The sequence below is a fragment of the Vanderwaltozyma polyspora genome, genomic scaffold (assembly GCF_000150035.1).
Source record: "Vanderwaltozyma polyspora DSM 70294 KpolScaffold331 genomic scaffold, whole genome shotgun sequence".
NCBI classification, from domain to species: Eukaryota; Fungi; Ascomycota; class Saccharomycetes; order Saccharomycetales; family Saccharomycetaceae; genus Vanderwaltozyma; species Vanderwaltozyma polyspora.
Window position 1 is genome coordinate 1 of NW_001834537.1, and position 19,430 is coordinate 19,430.

Sequence of the window (19,430 nt, forward strand, 5' to 3'; positions counted from 1 at the left end):
CGTAGACATAGAAAAGTAAGAGGAGCCATTCAAATTTAAACCTAACCCGTTTTGGCCCTCTTTAAGGGTTTTAAGACCCTTGGGAGGGTTCCCAGATTAATTACGTGTTTGTTAAGATTCTGCCTTCAACTTAAGTAAGTATGTATTCATGCAAAAAACATAAATTTTTGGAAAATAAGTGGGGGCGATCTAGGCATATTTCAAGTTTTTCACTGAAATTAATAAAATTCAAGGATGGTATTCTAGGCAAGGTTCTCGAACAGGGAAGAAATCTTAAATCTGAATAATCTTTTTTTTTTTTTTTTCGAATGGTTTAGTTAATCGATTTCAATAGAAGGGAAAGGCTTGGGAAAGAAAACTGAATTAAAAATCCTTTGAGCTTCAAGAATCTCTATCCCTAGATGTATGCCAAATAAGGATTTTTTTTCAGTTTTATAACAGTAGAAGCAAACAAACAAAAAAAAAATTATTTCAAACTAACAAACCCTTCCTTGCTGCTTCTTCTTGAATTATGAAAAATCATTACTATCACAATTCTTTACAGCAGATTCTGCAACTAGTGAAGAGCGAGATAGAGAGAGAGAGATAGTTCCCATCTCTCTATTTTCTTACCAAATCATATAATACCATGGTTGATGTCAACTTGATTTCATTGCAATTGATTTCATCTTGGTTATACCATAGACAAACTTGGAATCAGAGGCGTTCTCTTAGTGCAGTCCCTCAGAGCTGACTTGAGTTGAGTTGGCTTGGTCTCTCTTCTCTGGTAATGTATATACTCACTTATTGTCTGAGATATATTCTTATTTGAGCTATATTCGGTATAAGGGTATAGAGTAGAGTATTTTGAGTTCGAATTGAGTGTTCTTGTCTCGTAAAAACTTTCTTCAAATATAATTGACTATTGAAATTGGTGTGGTGGTGCTATAGTTGAATGTCTTTTACCTTGAGTAGGTTAGTGTATGTGTGTGTGTTAGACCACTCTGAATGTTTTTTTTGATTCTTCTACGCATCTCCCTTGTTAATATTGGGCATTTTTCGTAGACTCTTGTTCTTGTTGCTTTTTGGTAGAGGTGCACATGGTATCACTGTAGGAATTTTTTTAAAGGATAGTTTAACGGAACAGGTAGGTTGGTAGTATACCATCTAATTTGATTCATAATGAACTGTTGAGGACTACGTAGTGGTTCTCGAGGCCAGGAATTGAATAACCTAATATATGGCTACCAATAGGTGCTACATTTAATACATTTTTTTTTTTTATTTCCAGCTTCCTTAAAATTGAACAAAAAAAATTTTCAAAGGGTATATAAAGAGACCAAATAATGTCATTGTGTTTTAAGAACAGACTTTTCCAATTGGTAATTAGATTTAATCGTTAATTTATTCCTTAATTTATTCCTTCTTATCCCTAAAGAAGTAGCGAACATTTCATTCGATACGAATTCAAACTGATTGATTTATTAAAGAATATATTTAAACCCTTCGGATCCCATTCAGAAGAGAATAATAATCAACGTAAAGTTTCCCCCCAACAGAATAAACCAGTCAAGAAGGAGGAACACCATCACCATAAAAAACAAGAACATAAAGAAAAACAAGTTACAGAAGAAGAAACCATGTCTCAAGGTACATTATATTTGAAGGACTTTCCAAGAGCTATCTTGCCAAGAGCTTTAGTCAACCATTACAAGATTAACGTTGATGTTGTTGCCGATGCTTCTGAAGATGCTGTCTTCAAGAAGGATTTCCCAATGGGTAGAGTTCCAACCTTTGTTGGTCCAAACGATTACATTTTACACGAAGTCATTGCCGTTAACCCATTCTTAGTTCATTTGACCAAGGATGAAAAGGTTATCAAGACTTTGTTGGGTGCTGACTACAAAGAAGAATGTCAAGTTTTGAAGTGGATCTCTCTATGTAACTCTGATTTCTTCATGACTGTTGCCGATATCTTTTACGAATACATTGATAGATTCCCATACCACCAAGACATTGTTGACCGTGGTTTGGTTCAAATTGATCAAATTACTGAAATGTTCGAAGCTGGTCTAAAGAAAAGCAAGTACTTGGTCAATGATCACATCACTTTAGCTGATTTATTCTGTATTACCGAATGGGCTTTCTGTTTACAACATTGTTTCGGCCCAGAATGGAGAGAAAAGCACCCATTGATTGTTAACTGGGTCTTAGATGTCATCAAGTCTCCAATCATCAAGGATGAATACAAGGATTTCACTTTGGCTGAAAAAACCTTTGAACCAACTAAGAAATAAGAATTCTAAGAATATAAATCCATTTTAGTTTCTAGAATATTGACGATACTAATGTCAACATAATTAATGTTAAATAACATTTTCAAATAATATATCTTTCTAATTTTAGTCTTTATTACTACCCTTCTGAGTACAACTCTTGTTCTACTTCGGAATAATATGGTCTCCCTTGTATAAATTTATCTTAGTTCAGAAGTTATAATTTGATTCTAACAGTAGCGGACTATTATGACCTGGTTTCTACTGGGTTTATAATAAGATAGCAGTTATGCTAATATTCTTTTCTAAGGATATTTTTTTTCTTGTAATTGAAAGTTTGCAGTATAATTAGACTCGATTTTCAATATATATAGATATATTATTGATTGCTAATACCAATATAATTCGAATGCAATCAATTAATATTAAAGCCATGTCTGGTACTCATTTAAACTAATTGATAATAAGAGTATGCCTCTCAATTTTCAATAAAAATTTCTTATTTTAATAAATTTTCCTTAAAAATATCCATGCAATAAATGATGTCTATTCACAATAGCATTGTTAAGTTTGATTGATATTTGGGGACCTTCAGGTCCATTGTGTTATTAAGACAATATCTAAATAGTGTTCATACATTTGCTGGGAATACCTTGTTTGTAAACCCATATTTTTTTTATCTGCAACTACAGGGCAAAAACGATATTAAGAATATATTTTTTATATTAAGTGCAATTGTTGAAATAAAGTGGCATGGGTGGTCACCATGATTACCGCCCTTTTCATATAAGATTTGCCTTATTCAGATAGTTGTTCGTAGGATCACTTGATCAGAGACAGCATTCATTGTCGTTACCTTAATAATGTAAATAATATAAATATAAAATAAATAATATAAATTTATAATTAATTGGAAATAGAAGTATATATACCTTATTTGAATTATATACACTATTTGAATTATATGCACTATTTGAATTATATACTTCAAGGAGATTCTCTAACTTTAGCACTATTTCTTTTTAATAGTTTAGTTTCATTTTTCTTAATATCGCTCCAACAGGGCTAACTATTAAAAAAAGGACAAAACGTAAAAACATACAAAAATTTATAAAAAAATCCTCCAAATAAGATCAAATAATTTAAACGAAACTATTTATATACAGTATTTAAATTGACTTAAATACATCTGTAAGATAATAACTACACCTTGAACAATCACGAGAATTTTATTAAGCAATTGTTCGAGAAATGGCTATTTTAAAGTATAGAAAAGCGTCAATTAGATCCTCTGGATTTGAAATAAGTAGTCATGGAATCTAAGAATCTCTTTTTATATTACCATACTAGAAAACTTAGGAATGTGATAAATTTATCTACACTTCTACCTTCTCTTCAGAATGACTTCGGAAAGCAAATAAAAAAAAAAAATTATGAATATATTCCTATATAAACTTGTCTATTATAATTAAATTATACATGCAAAAAATTCAATATATCCCTATGACCTAAATAAATATATATATATATTGGATGTTTAAATGCGCTATTCTTAGTTATTTTCTTCACCTGCATCTTCTTCAATATGTGAAGACTTTCTCTTATCACCAATCTTACTATCCTTTTCAGTTGATTCCTTTTCGGATGATTCCTTTTCGGATGATTCCTTTTCGGATGATTCCTTTTTAGATGATTCCTTTTTAGATGATTCCTTTTTAGATGATTCCTTTTCAGTTGATTCCTTTTCAGAGGATTCCTTTTCTGGAGGTTGAGTAAACCAAGGAATCTTACCTCTGTTGAAATCATTCAAAATTTGTTTGGCAATACCAGATTCGTCAGGTTCACCACCCTTCAATAATCTTCCTTGCTTTCTTGCTAATATTTCTAAAAATTCAGTGGCATCGTTCCATCCTGAGATTTCGTAAGTTCTTTCCAAATGTTTTACTTGACAACGCTTTAATACACCTGGAATATATTGTTCTGGACATGTAACATGTTCAACTCTGACAACACCTCTGAACAAAATATCTTCTTCGGAATCTTTTGAAGAAGGTGGGACAATACCAGGACAATCAATTAAGAAAATTCTCTTCATTAATGTAATGTATTGCCATACTTTAGTTTCACCAGGGATAGGTGCAACTTGACAGACTTTCTTTTTTCTTAATGTGTTGATGATGGATGACTTACCAGTATTTGGATAACCAATAAAACCAACTGAAATTTGCTTTCTATCACTATGCAATTGTGAAAACTGCCTTAGTAATTGGATTAACGAACCTTTACCAAATGAATTCGTTATAGAAGCGTGGAAAGCTAAAGTTGGACGGTCCTTAGATAAATGTTTAACCCATGCAGCCTATTCAAATGTATTAAATTTCATCGTTAGTATTAAATGTTAAAGAAATTTTTGACGCAAACGGTCAATAGGTTACGAGAATTAATAAATCGAGGTTATTATAAATGTTCGGTTTGTTTAGACATTTGGAATCTTATTAAAAAAAAAATAATTGTGACGTTCTATACTACGAGTACTTTGAATTAGTCTTAAAAAAAATTAAGATCAAAGACTCAACTCTGAAGATCGTCCTTACTCTAAAGAGGCGAAGGTATATCATCAAAACGACGATTGTCCTTCTGATTTCACTCATATTTCCTTCAAAACGAAAGAAGAGTAAAAGGCGAGTAATATTGATCTTCCAAAACTGTAACAGACGCATTTATGGATATTTTGCAAAAAAATGCAAGTAAATACCTCCTGACAAAGAGTTTTGGTGCTAAGATTAAAATCCAAATCAAACCGAATAGCAAATTTATTGCACAATAACCCCATTTATCTCAAACTAAAACCTATTAGAATTCACGTTAGTAAAAAAAAAATAAAAAATAAAAAGGAACATACCGCTACCCATGTAGGAACTAAATCACATTTGTTCAATACATATATTAAATGTTTATGTGGTGTTTCTTTCTTCATATATTCTTCAACAGAAAGACAACGTGTACCAATTGGATCTCTAGCATCTAAGACATGAATAACGACATCGGAAGAATCAATAACTTTATACAATTCATTCCAAATACGCTTTGATTGACCTTTGCTAAAAATATGTTCTTTAGCAGCTTGGGTCCAACCATCTTCATCTTCAGCTTGATTACCCATTAAACCAAGAGTTGTATTTAATTCTTGTTTTTCTTCGTAGCTCTTATTATCTACTTCAGAATTTTTCACAAGATCTTCCAAACTAGATTGTGCAATTCTTGGTTTCTTTCTTTTAGATTTTGGACCAAAAGTGTGCTCAAAACTTTCAGTATCCAATATTTTTGCATTTGGTGACTCTGTAGTATCTTTTTCTTCCAATAAAGACATTGGCAATTTATTTCTTCTTAATAAAACTTGATAAGTGTCCTTTTGTGTTTCACCTAAAGCATCTCTGAAATGTTGCAAAGCATCTTGAGAAATAACTCTAGTATTACCAAACCAACGACGATCTGGTTGAACTCTAGCATCTGGTATAGCAGAATCTTGTAGTGGAGCAGATCGTATTATATCACCTTTAGCATTACGAATGGCAGTACCACCTTTATACATATTCAAAAATTCAACTTTCTTAGCATCTCTGTAAAAATTTTCACCTTTAACTCTTAAGTTACCATCTCTGGTATCATTTTGACGAACACGTCTTTGTCTTTCTTTCTTAGCTGTACCCATTTTTAAAAGAATGTTCTCTAGTACCTTTGATAACTATCTAAAAAGATACAGATGACACTAGAATCTTTAGATATTGAAATAGGAACAATTTCAGAACTATTGGTAATGATAGATAGAGTATGAAAAAACTAAATGATATTTATAACTATATTTCGAACCAACATGTTAGCACAATTGAACATAGTTAAAAATTTTTCATCTCATCTCATCTCATCTCATCTTCATCGCATCTCATCGCATCGCATCGCTTTAGTAAAATTGATGTGAAAATTTTTTTTCAAAATTTCTGATGAGAAGAGAAAATAATTGTATACGTCCACAAAAGACGAGAGGGTAACTGTTAGATATCTGAGATTAAGATCATAGGGTAACTTGTCCAGATAGCGGTTGTTTTAACGTTACTACAATTTGAAGGTCAATTGATTAAACTATCATTGTCCTTATACTATTTCTATGAAAGACTAGCAATTGTTAACTTGAAAATGAGACTAATATAGGGGAAAGCCTTCCAGAATCCCATTCTGAGATGTTAAGACAACATATATATATATATCTGATTAAAACTGAAAGTTATATCTGTCTAAATAATGCAAGGATACAACCTATTAATCTATTAATGTACATTGTATATATACATTACTTGCACTTATTGATATGGTCAATTTATGTGATATTATTTAATATACAATTAGAATATTAAGGTCAAGGTCACATTCTCTTTTTCTTTGAAGTTATGATGAATTTCCAAAGTTGTCCATTAAACTGGAAAGCGAGAAACACACGTGACTAGCTATTGAGGTATCTCTCAGACAATGGTCCAAGTCACTCAGATAATACGACTCTTAAACGGTTTTAACTATCTGGGTCTAGGATTAATTCAGTGATTCTACTAGTATCTTTTTTTATTTACCAAGGGACTAGAACTTAATCATTAAATGTAAATATATGACTATCTATATATATATTTAAATCAATTCTATTAGCAATAAATTTGAACGAGCGATGATACATCAATAATATAAAGGAAATCAACAGTATGTTATCCTTCAATTACCAAAGCAATAAAACTTTGTAGTATAATTTGAATAATTTTCTAATATATCTTCTCAGCAATAAAAATGTGATATGAATTTAATGACATTGGAATAGACAGTGTGATTTTTCCATGTACCTTGGATTTCAAGACTCTATGTCATTGTAATACTAGATTTCTTAAATAGTTATATAATTATTAATTAATTTTTAAAAATCTAGAAATAACCATTCGAGCACCAGTAATTTATTACTATACTATACATTAATTTGGAAATTGTTTGTTGTTTGTTGTAGTGCATGCAAAAAGTATTGTGTTATCAAATTATAAAACACAACAGAGAAATTTCCTTTTAATTTGTTACAATAAATCTGTTAGTACATTATCAATGTTTTTAGATTTTTCTTGTTTAATTCTCTTTGGTGCATCAGCTCTATTAGTCGCTACCTTATGCTGTTTAAAATTTCTTCTTGGATTGTTATCTTCTTCATTATCTTCAATATTTCTCTTTTGTTTAGACATTTTGATGTTTGCAATCATTTTACTTTTTTCAACGTTTCTTATGAATTCTGCATTTAACTTATTAGCTTGGGCAATCTCCAAGTCCAATTTAGATTGTCTAATATCATTTTCTCTAGCAATTTGCTCTGTCAAATCAGCCCATTTAAATCCTGGCAAATATTTTACATTCAGAATATCATCATGATAAAAAGTACCTTTTTTCCCACCTATAATGTTACCATTGAGAGTCTCTGCACATAATTTTGCATCTCTTTTTCTTATAAATTCAGCCCATCCTTCTTCATACATATTTTTCTTATTACCACCATGTTGTACTCTTAATTTATGTTTTTGAGTATCTTCCCTTTTCAAAAATAGACGATCAAGTTCACCAAACCTAGATAAAATTTGTCTCATCTTTGCAGGTTTCATATATGGTGGAATACTAGATAAGTACACAACTCCTGTTTTGTGATTCTTTTTATCTGCTCTAACTTTACTAATTTTAGCTAATCTTTTATTCAATGCTTTCGCCTTATCTATAGTAGAATGATCAACCATAACATCATTTTCCTCTATTTCTTCATCACCTTTATCATCTTTTGGATCGAGATCAGATCCTTTCACTTCCTCTTCGTTGTTGTTTGTTTCATCATCTGAGTTTTCGTCTTCATCATTCTTTTCGAATACTGGGTTAATGATAGATTTCTTTGATTTTAAAAGAACTTGATTGGTATCCTCTTCATCGGAGGAAAAATCATTAAAATCACTATTATCACTACTCATATCGATATATTTGATCCCAAGTAGTTACAATACACCATCAATTAACCAAATCTTTTTCAAACACACATTTAAGTACATATTTTCTATAAGCTCATCGATTTTTTTTTCACTAAATATTTTTTTTTCTTATTTCATGTATGTGAGAAAGCCGATATTGAATAAAGTTTCAGTATACAGACAAACAGACAGGACAATGAAATATATAGAAGAATTTAGTTACTTTTGAAAGCTAATCTTGATGTAATTTTTAACATTGTTTTATCAATTGACCTAATATCTTAATTTTTGTGGGTAAGCCAACTGACATCCAAAAAAGGGTTTCGAAACGATATCATTTTTACAATGTCACAAGAGTGATAGACTACGCTGTCATCTCGTATTTCACCGATTTTTATTAATTAAAAATATATATCAATAAGATATGGCAAACGTTCTAATTTTAAAGAATTATATAATATTTGAAAATGAAGCAAAGAAATATAACATAACAGAATGCAGTTGTGAATAATTGTTGCACTTTGATTGGGTTGAGAATTTATAAGTATCATATTAAGCATAGGACATATTTTATTTTACTAATGTCGTTAATAAACAATGCCACGTCTTTGAAGATTAAATTAAATTATATTGATTTTTTTATCTTAGTAAATTATCTTGCTAAAATCTTAAAATCAATAAAAAAATATTTCATAACTCTATTCATAAAGGGTTATTTTTTATTCTAGTTTTGTAATATTTTAGAAATATAACGAATCAATTAATAATCATCTTAACAAAACTACTATTCAAATCAATGGCATACTAGACCAAATAATCTAAAAATAGCTTGACCATCTATCTCTCTTCTATTTTAAAAAGGAAGATATCTGTAATCTTTCAACCAACATCACTGCCTTTCATTTTAGATCCACTAAAAATCCAGTTATTAGTTTATCGATGTCTACAATATGAAGCAGTTCTTGCAACAAAATGAAAAATGGCAACAAGTATCAAGACAATTTGAAATATAATTTAATTGTGATGTTCTTTTGTTTCTACTCATTTAAGAAGAAGAGGAGTTTTTTAAGCATAATTACATTTCTTGAAATTTGATTAAATGCATTCATTAATAACTAAGATTATTTTATAATATATATTTTTAGATCAAGAATACTGAATCTTCTCTACGGTTGTAGCACCCATTTGAAAGTAGAGTAACCTAGTTTTGATAGATAACTAATCTCTTTTGTTGTTGGCACCATCTAATATATTGATCATCCCTGTTTATGCTCAAATATTTTAGCCTAACTTTGATTTAGAATTTATTTTATCCCTTAATCACAAGAAGTTTGAATGGTGAAACTATATTGCTACCTTAATAGGAGTTCAATTGTTTCTCTTATCACTCCAGATTTCACGTATAAAGTATTATAAAAGTTATATAAAATGGTAAAATGAGTATTATATAATATCGCCATAGTTTATATTACACCGAAATTTCGATAGGGCACAGATCATATCTCAAAAACAATATTTAATTTACACACATGGCCAGCGATTAAAATATTTTATTAAATATCCACAATGGATAGTATCCCTGATATCCCTTTCTTTTTCTTTCGTTTATTGCTTCATAATAGGTAATTTCCTATTGAGTAACAATGGAAAGGTCGGTCTTGGATATTCAAGATCAAAAGTGTAAATACATTTTTAAAACAGACTATGGTGCATCGTATTAATTTATCTTGATTATTATCTGCTGAAAATTAATGCTATCTATGTAAAGAATTAAATAATATAGTTAGAAACTCGATAATAATATGATAAACTTAATGATGTTGTAAGCGACAACGACAAAAAACGATCAAAAAAGTAATATATAAATGCTCTTTGAGTTGCCTTCATTTCAAAAACGTGAAGTATATTTAGTTGATTTATGCATAATTGAATATAATCACAGGGTTCACCTAAAAATAATATCCATTTAGTATTCACTTATATTCTTAGAAAATGCAATTTTCAATAAAAACTACATTATATTAATTAGAGCAAATCTGTTTTACATAAAATTTCTAATGAAGTATACAAACAGTATAACTTCATTTAATCTTTCTCATTGCCTCTAGGGCATAACAATCTCTAATTAGAGCTAACTACATAAAATAGAAGAAATCTGCGAGAGTATGTATGCTATCCTGCTTTGTAAAAAAAAGCATCACTTTTGGTATTAAAAATATTCCAAGAAGAAAAAGTTGGAAAGCAATAAGAGAGAAGTATTAAAAAAATATAAAAAAATGGAAATGCTGTCAAAAAATATTCAGAAATTTCTAATAATTAGAACATATTGGAACTTTTATGATTATTTGCCAAGAGGTTGATGGTTATGTAGGGAACAATTTCTGGTTGGAAATCTAAGATACAATGATTAATTAGAGAGAATAAGAAGCAAGCAAGCATCAATATAGTACAGGCGATGTTAGTGCAACATTTTATACAGTATTGTCATTAGTAATGCAGTCTATTAATGCTATTCAATTGAAAATTGGAAAAGAAAAAATGCAATATGGAAATGGAAATAAATGAAGCTTTCCGAATCTTCTAGGCTTATTACTATGAAGCAGATGGAAGGTATATAGGATCCCAGAATTATTATAACTTTCGGATATTCCGCTCCGTATCTATATCACTCTACCAAGTTATCGACTCCGTCAGGACAAATAGAGGGAAGAAAGATAGTTTTTTAAAATTAGATTCACTATTTTTATCTCTTGCATGTCTTATCAAGATGAATAAATCCCTTGGATTAAGATGGATATTATGTGGTTCCGGAAATTAATTGTTAGAAGATTCTTTGGCCTTTTCTTTGAAATTTGAGAAATTTTACGAATTCCACTTTTGAATGTTCCTAAATTCGGAAGAGGAAAAAGAAGCCAGTTCTTGTTTTGAATTAAATTTATTTCTTGCATATAATTCTTACTAAAAAGGAAATGAAGAGAATTAATTTTTTTAAAAGCAACATCGAAACCGAAATCAACGCTATAATTATAATTATTTGTAGTTATTGAGTAAAGTAAGACCCAAAGCTTTAGAGCGAGTAGGCAAGTAAAGGTGGGAAGGAAGTAGAGAATCTCATTTCGTGTAAATACCATTTCCAGTAAAAAATACCTGTTTGTAGAGGTAGACAAGCATCGTTAACTATTATAGATACCCTTGAAAAAGAAAGAAAGAAATCACCCAAATGCAAATTTATTCGAATAAAGTTACAGGTGTTATTACATTGCATGTCTAGACATTTTTGTTTATATTTTTTTGTCCAATCACATGAGATAGAAAAATATAGTATGTGTTCTGTTGAACTTTTATTTGCCAATGGACAGAACAAACTTCTTTGTAAGAATCAATTATAATTTAACCTGTGTATTCAAATCAATGATGGAATTGAAATGAAACCAGGTATTTGCTATTGTAAAACTGTAATTTTAGATATCTTTTGGAATAGTTTAATTTAAATTCAAGAAATAACCAAAGTCAAGAAGCAGCCTGAACATACATTTTAATATTTTAAATAATACGAGTCTTTTCATCAGTAACCAGCTGTTTGATTGTAAAAAGCTAGCTAATATCTGATAATAAGCTCGATTTCAATTAGCTTCGTTAAATTAAACCTATGTTGCTGAAAATAATAAAATATCAAGAAAGCGAACTTTTCGATTAACTTAACTGCTGTCTTATCCTGCGGCCAAAATAACAGAAATACTTGCCGGTAGTTTCTCGTATTTAGGATGATCCCCATAACTAACCGACCTTAATTGCTTGTACGAATCATTGTTATAAATAATTAAAAGATTCTAACTAAAATTGTGAATTCAACTACAATATAAGAAATAACGATATTATTTTATTCAAAAGAAACGTGTCATTTTTCTTTTGATTTGAAAAATTATTTCCCAAACTATCTGTCCTTTTGTATTCGTCGTACTCGTACTTGCATTTGTCCTTGCATTTGTACTTGAATTTCCTTTCGGTTAAAAATAAAAAAAATGTTTCCACCAAATCAGATTTATTTTATTGTAAAAAACTACTGGTAAACCAAATTTACTACTAAAAGACTTGCATAAAGAAAGAAGGGCTTGTCTCATACAATAACCATAGTAGTACTTTAGAGGTTACATTTTAGAAGATTCCGTTTTAATTAATTTCTAATTATTGCTTGTATCTTGCTAAAATGACAAAAAAAAGGAAAATAGAGGTAAAAATTCTCTACCAAACTCATTTGAAAAATTTGGCAAAGGGTTAAAAGAAATATTCATAGATTTCTCAGAATGTAGCGTGTATCGACATAAATAGTTTCTATTGTGTAGGCATCTTTAATAACATTTAGACCAAAGTTCATGAATTAAAAGATGAAATTTTCAGTTTTTGTTTGCAGACCAATTGGATAGAATGAACAAATTCATTTGTCTCGGCAACATTAAAATTAGTGAGGGGGAAGAACAAGGTAGGGAGATAATTGGCATTATTATATTTACACATATCCGTGTGTAAATATCATGTTAAAAAGTACATCATGAGTTTGTTGCAGTATCTTCTGATTATTTTTCCATCTCTTTCCTTTTCATTGATCCCATTTTATTTAAAATCTTGGTGAAAAGAAGCGGTGAAACCGGTTGGAGGTAGTAATATGTTAATTTTGTTTTTTGGTAAGGCTACAGTTTAAATTTGGAAGAGAAGAAGTAGCAATGCTAGCAATAGATATCTTTAATAAGAATTTATTGATTGGTCTTGTTGAGTTTATCTAGAAGAGAGTAATACCTGTTTCCTTAACAAACATGATCACGGTTTTTCATTGTGATAAAATTTTTATTTATTTTAGATTTTTTAAATTTGGATTTATTGAATTATCTAATGAGACCACACAAAATAGTGTATCTGTGTGATTTTGATAGTCATTGACTAAAATTATCCTTTAAGAATTTAAAGTAGCTCTAACTGATTCTATGAAAAATTTTATTAAGAAAGTAGGAAGTACATGGCACTATTTTAGCTAGTCTTTGATAATTGAAGATGAACGAAAGTAAAAATGAAATTAAAAGAGGTAATGAAATTGAAAATATATATATATAGACTTAGATTCTTTTCAAGAGTCAAGTTCTATTGGTATTAGCTTTTATCAATTATAACAACTTAGTTTTAATTGGTTTAGAAAGTAAATTCTAAAGGAATCTTAGACCTATAGTCGTTAATTCAACCATATCTAGTGATCTAGTGAGATTATTGCATTTTGAAAGCACAATAAATCATATTATAGAAAAAAGATCTAGTCTCATTAATCGCTAAGTTGGACTATAAGAACAATATAACAATGCTTATAGTTCCTTCAAATTGGTTACACACATTTTGGTCAACTTTCCTGATATGGATTGTGATAGTACCTTTAGCGACATCTGTTTCTTTAACTTCATCTAGATTCTTGACACAAGATTTAACAGGAACTACATGGTCGACAATTTCTACACTCATTAAAACTGTTTCCGGAACAGACAACATAGAAACTACGGAAACTATTTACTATATTGCATTACCAAGTAATTTATTCTACTCTACATCAACAGTTATAGATTGGAAACAAACCACTGCACATACTATATCCACAAATTATAAAACTTATACAGGGACCGATGGATCTACAACCGTAGTGACCACTTATGTAGTTGGGACTTCTCCAGCTTTAGCATCTGCTAGATATACTACTTGGAGCAATTCATATACCTCTTGGTATTCTTCTATATTATCAATTAGTGATGGAACAACATATACAATAGTTGATATATATGTTCCTGTGTCGTCTGTAACTGCAACATCATATACCCAAGGTTTTGGTCAATCATCTTATACATATGGCAGTACTTCTACAAATGAAATTGGTCCAGATTATTACTATTATAAGAAGGACATAATCATAGTTAACTTACCATATATAACTGACGAGGTTACTTTAACCACAGTAGGTTCTTTCTCATTCTCGCAATGGTCGACGCTTTCTAGTGAAATGGTTACAACCACAGGTGCAGATGGTCTAACTACTATATCTACCGTATATTTAGTAGCTATTCCAACAAATCTTAATAATTTCAGAACGTCAACAGTGAAAACTTTGGGATCAGGAAATAAATCAACTACCTATTCAACCAAGACAACACTAATAAGTGATGGGAATGGAAATGTGACAACAGAAACTGTTTATTATGTAATGACACCATCAAGAATTTCAACATCAATTACATATTCAACTTGGTCCCTAGATCAAGTTTCAACTTATAGCACAAACGTGAAAACCATAACTTTTGCTAACTCGGAAGAAGTCACAGAACTTTTATATTATGTTTATACAACAAAAGAATATACAACATCCACTACATACATTTCAAACAGTATTTCAGCTGGAACCACTTTTAAAACAATTACAACTACGTTTTTAAACGATGCTAATAAGGATATAAACCAAATACTGTATTATGTTTATAGAGATGAAGTATCAACCAGCAATTCGAGTGACTCCGTTCATTCATTATTATCTTCTTCTGGTGTTGAATCTTCTTCTGGTATTGAATCCTCTTCAGTTGCTGTATCATCATCTGGTGTTGAAACCTCTTCAGTTGCTAGATCATCACCTGAGATTGTATTCTCTTCTGCTATCGAATCCTCTTCAGCTCCTAGATCATCATCCGCAGTTGAATCCACTTCTGCTGTCGAATCCTCTTCAGTAGCCGTCTCATCATCTGGTGTTGAATCCTCTTCTGCTGTCGAATCATCTTCAGTAGCTATCTCATCATCTGGTGTTGAATCCTCTTCTGCTGTCGAATCCTCTTCAGCCGCTAGATCATCATCTGGTGTTGAATCCTCTTCTGTTATCGAATCCTCTTCAGTAGCTGTCTCATCATCTGGTGTTGAATCCTCTTCTGCTGTCGAATCCTCTTCAGTAGCCGTCTCATCATCTGGTGTTGAATCCTCTTCTGCTGTCGAATCCTCTTCAGTAGCCGTCTCATCATCTGGTGTTGAATCCTCTTCTACTGTCGAATCATCTTCAGTAGCCGTCTCATCATCTGGTGTTGAATCCTCTTCTGCTGTCGAATCCTCTTCAGCCGCTAGATCATCATCTGGTGTTGAATCCTCTTCTGCTGTCGAATCTTCTTCAGTAGCTGTCTCATCATCTGGTGTTGAATCCTCTTCTGCTGTCGAATCCTCTTCAGTAGCCGTCTCATCATCTGGTGTTGAATCCTCTTCTGCTGTCGAATCATCTTCAGTAGCTATCTCATCATCTGGTGTTGAATCCTCTTCTGCTGTCGAATCCTCTTCAGCCGCTAGATCATCATCTGGTGTTGAATCCTCTTCTGTTATCGAATCCTCTTCAGTAGCTGTCTCATCATCTGGTGTTGAATCCTCTTCTGCTGTCGAATCCTCTTCAGTAGCCGTCTCATCATCTGGTGTTGAATCCACTTCTGCTGTCGAATCATCTTCAGTAGCTGTCTCATCATCTGGTGTTGAATCCTCTTCTGCTGTCGAATCATCTTCAGTAGGTGTCTCATCATCTGGTGTTGAATCTTCATCTGAATCATCTTTAGCTTCTAGATCTGCTTCTGCGTTTGGTTCTAGTACAGGATTTAGTAGTTACAGTGTAAGATCGTCAAGTGCTGTTGAATCTTCTTCTGTTGTCGAATCTTCTTCCGCTGTCGAATCCTCTTCTGCTGTCGAATCCTCTTCAGTAGCTGTCTCATCATCCGCTGTTGAATCCTCTTCTGCTGTCGAATCCTCTTCAGTAGCTGTCTCATCATCTGGTGTTGAATCCTCTTCTGCTGTCGAATCCTCTTCAGCCGCTAGATCATCATCTGGTGTTGAATCCTCTTCTGCTGTCGAATCCTCTTCAGTAGCTGTCTCATCATCTGGTGTTGAATCCTCTTCTGCTATCGAATCCTCTTCAGTAGCTGTCTCATCATCTGGTGTTGAATCTTCATCTGAATCATCTTTAGCTTCTAGATCGGCTTCTGCGTTTGGTTCTAGTACAGGATTTAGTAGTTACAGTGTAAGATCATCAAGTGCTGTTGAATCCTCTTCTGCTGTCGAATCCTCTTCAGTAGCTGTCTCATCATCTGGTGTTGAATCCTCTTCTGCTGTCGAATCCTCTTCAGTAGCTATCTCATCATCTGGTGTTGAATCCTCTTCTGCTGTCGAATCCTCTTCAGCCGCTAGATCATCATCTGGTGTTGAATCCTCTTCTGTTATCGAATCCTCTTCAGTAGCTGTCTCATCATCTGGTGTTGAATCCTCTTCTGCTGTCGAATCCTTTTCAGCCGCTAGATCATCATCTGGTGTTGAATCCTCTTCTGCTGTCTCATCATCTTCAGTAGCTGTCTCATCATCTGGTGTTGAATCCTCTTCTGCTGTCGAATCATCTTCAGTAGCTGTCTCATCATCTGGTGTTGAATCCTCTTCTGCTGTCGAATCCTCTTCAGTAGCCGTCTCATCATCTGGTGTTGAATCCTCTTCTGCTGTCGAATCCTCTTCAGTAGCCGTCTCATCATCTGGTGTTGAATCCTCTTCTGCTGTCGAATCTTCTTCAGTAGCTGTCTCATCATCTGGTGTTGAATCCTCTTCTGCTGTCGAATCCTCTTCAGTAGCCGTCTCATCATCTGGTGTTGAATCCTCTTCTGCTGTCGAATCATCTTCAGTAGCTGTCTCATCATCTGGTGTTGAATCCTCTTCTGCTGTCGAATCCTCTTCAGTAGCCGTCTCATCATCTGGTGTTGAATCCTCTTCTGCTGTCGAATCCTCTTCAGTAGCTATCTCATCATCTGGTGTTGAATCCTCTTCTGCTATCGAATCCTCTTCAGTAGCTGTCTCATCATCTGGTGTTGCATCTTCATCTGAATCATCTTTAGCTTCTAGATCGGCTTCTGCGTTTGGTTCTAGTACAGGATTTAGTAGTTACAGTGTAAGATCATCAAGTGCTGTTGAATCCTCTTCTGCTGTCGAATCCTCTTCAGTAGTTGTCTCATCATCTGGTGTTGAATCCTCTTCTGCTGTCGAATCCTCTTCAGTAGTTGTCTCATCATCTGGTGTTGAATCCTCTTCTGCTGTCGAATCCTCTTCAGTAGCCGTCTCATCATCTGGTGTTGAATCCTCTTCTGCTGTCGAATCCTCTTCAGTAGCCGTCTCATCATCTGGTGTTGAATCCTCTTCTACTGTCGAATCCTCTTCAGCCGCTAGATCATCATCTCGTGTTGAATCCTCTTCTGCTGTCGAATCCTCTTCAGTAGCTGTCTCATCATCTGGTGTTGAATCCTCTTCTGCTGTCGAATCTTCTTCAGTAGCTGTCTCATCATCTGGTGTTGAATCCTCTTCAGCTGTCGAATCATCTTCAGCCGCTAGATCATCATCTGGTGTTGAATCCTCTTCTGCTATCGAATCCTCTTCAGTAGCTGTCTCATCATCTGGTGTTGAATCCTCTTCTGCTGTCGAATCCTCTTCAGTAGCTGTCTCATCATCTGGTGTTGAATCCTCTTCTGCTGTCGAATCCTCTTCAGTAGCCGTCTCATCATCTGGTGTTGAATCCTCTTCTACTGTCGAATCCTCTTCAGTAGGTGTCTCATCATCTGGTGTTGAATCCTCTTCTACTGTCGAATCCTCTTCAGTAGCTATCTCATCATCTGGTGTTGAATCCTCTTCTGCTGTCGAATCTTCTTCAGTAGCTGTCTCATCATCTGGTGTTGAATCCTCTTCTGCTGTCGAATCCTCTTCAGTAGCCGTCTCATCATCTGGTGTTGAATCCTCTTCTGCTGTCGAATCCTCTTCAGTAGCTGTCTCATCATCTGGTGTTGAATCCTCTTCTGCTGTCGAATCCTCTTCAGTAGCCGTCTCATCATCTGGTGTTGAATCTTCATCTGAATCATCTTTAGCTTCTAGATCTGCTTCTGCGTTTGGTTCTAGTACAGGATTTAGTAGTTACAGTCTAAGATCGTCAAGTGCTGTTGAATCTTCTTCTGTTGTCGAATCTTCTTCCGCTGTCGAATCTTCTTCAGTAGCTGTCTCATCATCTGGTGTCGAATCCTCTTCTGGTGTCGAATCCTCTTCAGTAGCCGTCTCATCATCTGGTGTTGAATCCTCTTCTGCTGTCGAATCATCTTCAGTAGCTGTCTCATCATCTGGTGTTGAATCCTCTTCTGCTGTCGAATCCTCTTCAGTAGCCGTCTCTTCATCTGGTGTTGAATCCTCTTCTGCTGTCGAATCCTCTTCAGTAGCTGTCTCATCATCTGGTGTTGAATCCTCTTCTGCTGTCGAATCCTCTTCAGTAGCCGTCTCTTCATCTGGTGTTGAATCCTCTTCTGCTGTCGAATCCTCTTCAGTAGCTGTCTCATCATCCGCTGTTGAATCCTCTTCTGCTGTCGAATCCTCTTCAGCCGCTGTCTCATCATCTGGTGTTGAATCCTCTTCTGCTGTCGAATCCTCTTCAGCCGCTGTCTCATCATCTGGTGTTGAATCCTCTTCTGCTGTCGAATCCTCTTCCGCTGTTGAATCCTCTTCTGCTGTCGAATCTTCTTCAGTAGCTGTCTCATCATCTGGTGTTGAATCCTCTTCTGCTGTCGAATCCTCTTCAGTAGCCGTCTCATCATCTGGTGTTGAATCCTCTTCTGCTGTCGAATCCTCTTCAGTAGCTGTCTCATCATCTGGTGTTGAATCCTCTTCTGCTATCGAATCCTCTTCAGTAGCTGTCTCATCATCTGGTGTTGAATCTTCATCTGAATCATCTTTAGCTTCTAGATCGGCTTCTGCGTTTGGTTCTAGTACAGGATTTAGTAGTTACAGTGTAAGATCATCAAGTGCTGTTGAATCCTCTTCTGCTGTCGAATCCTCTTCAGTAGTTGTCTCATCATCTGGTGTTGAATCCTCTTCTGCTGTCGAATCCTCTTCAGTAGCCGTCTCATCATCTGGTGTTGAATCCTCTTCTGCTGTCGAATCCTCTTCCGCTGTTGAATCCTCTTCTGCTGTCGAATCTTCTTCAGTAGCTGTCTCATCATCTGGTGTTGAATCCTCTTCTGCTGTCGAATCCTCTTCAGTAGCTAGATCATCATCTGGTGTTGAATCCTCTTCTGCTGTCGAATCATCTTCA

At 33.6% G+C, this 19,430-nt stretch overlaps 3 protein-coding genes and 1 further gene across 3 annotated transcripts, besides 2 other annotated features; 2 read left to right on the top strand and 2 right to left on the bottom strand.

Moving 5' to 3' along the window:
- Positions 1 to 1,619: 1,619 nt before the first annotated feature.
- Kpol_331p1 (uncharacterized protein) lies at positions 1,620 to 2,276 on the top strand (the record flags this gene model as incomplete). The annotated part of the gene is made up of 1 exon (XM_001642400.1): positions 1,620 to 2,276. One exon carries the CDS (start codon positions 1,620 to 1,622, stop codon positions 2,274 to 2,276), a length of 657 nt encoding a protein of 218 aa, XP_001642450.1.
- Positions 2,277 to 3,807: 1,531 nt separating this feature from the next.
- Positions 3,808 to 4,614: a sequence feature (similar to hypothetical protein; correction of possible frameshift sequencing error~similar to Saccharomyces cerevisiae NOG2 (YNR053C)).
- Kpol_331p2 lies at positions 3,808 to 5,967 on the bottom strand (the record flags this gene model as incomplete).
- Positions 5,119 to 5,967: a sequence feature (similar to hypothetical protein; correction of possible frameshift sequencing error~similar to Saccharomyces cerevisiae NOG2 (YNR053C)).
- A 1,393-nt stretch (positions 5,968 to 7,360) lies between these two features.
- ESF2 (RNA-binding ATPase activator ESF2) lies at positions 7,361 to 8,287 on the bottom strand (the record flags this gene model as incomplete). The annotated part of the gene is made up of 1 exon (XM_001642401.1): positions 7,361 to 8,287. The coding sequence occupies one exon, from the start codon at positions 8,285 to 8,287 to the stop codon at positions 7,361 to 7,363; it is 927 nt and encodes a 308-aa protein (XP_001642451.1).
- A 5,341-nt stretch (positions 8,288 to 13,628) lies between these two features.
- Positions 13,629 to 19,430, top strand: Kpol_331p4 (uncharacterized protein; the record flags this gene model as incomplete). The annotated part of the gene is made up of 1 exon (XM_001642402.1): positions 13,629 to 19,430. A coding segment is annotated over one exon (5,802 nt), but the record flags the coding sequence as incomplete, so codon positions are not given.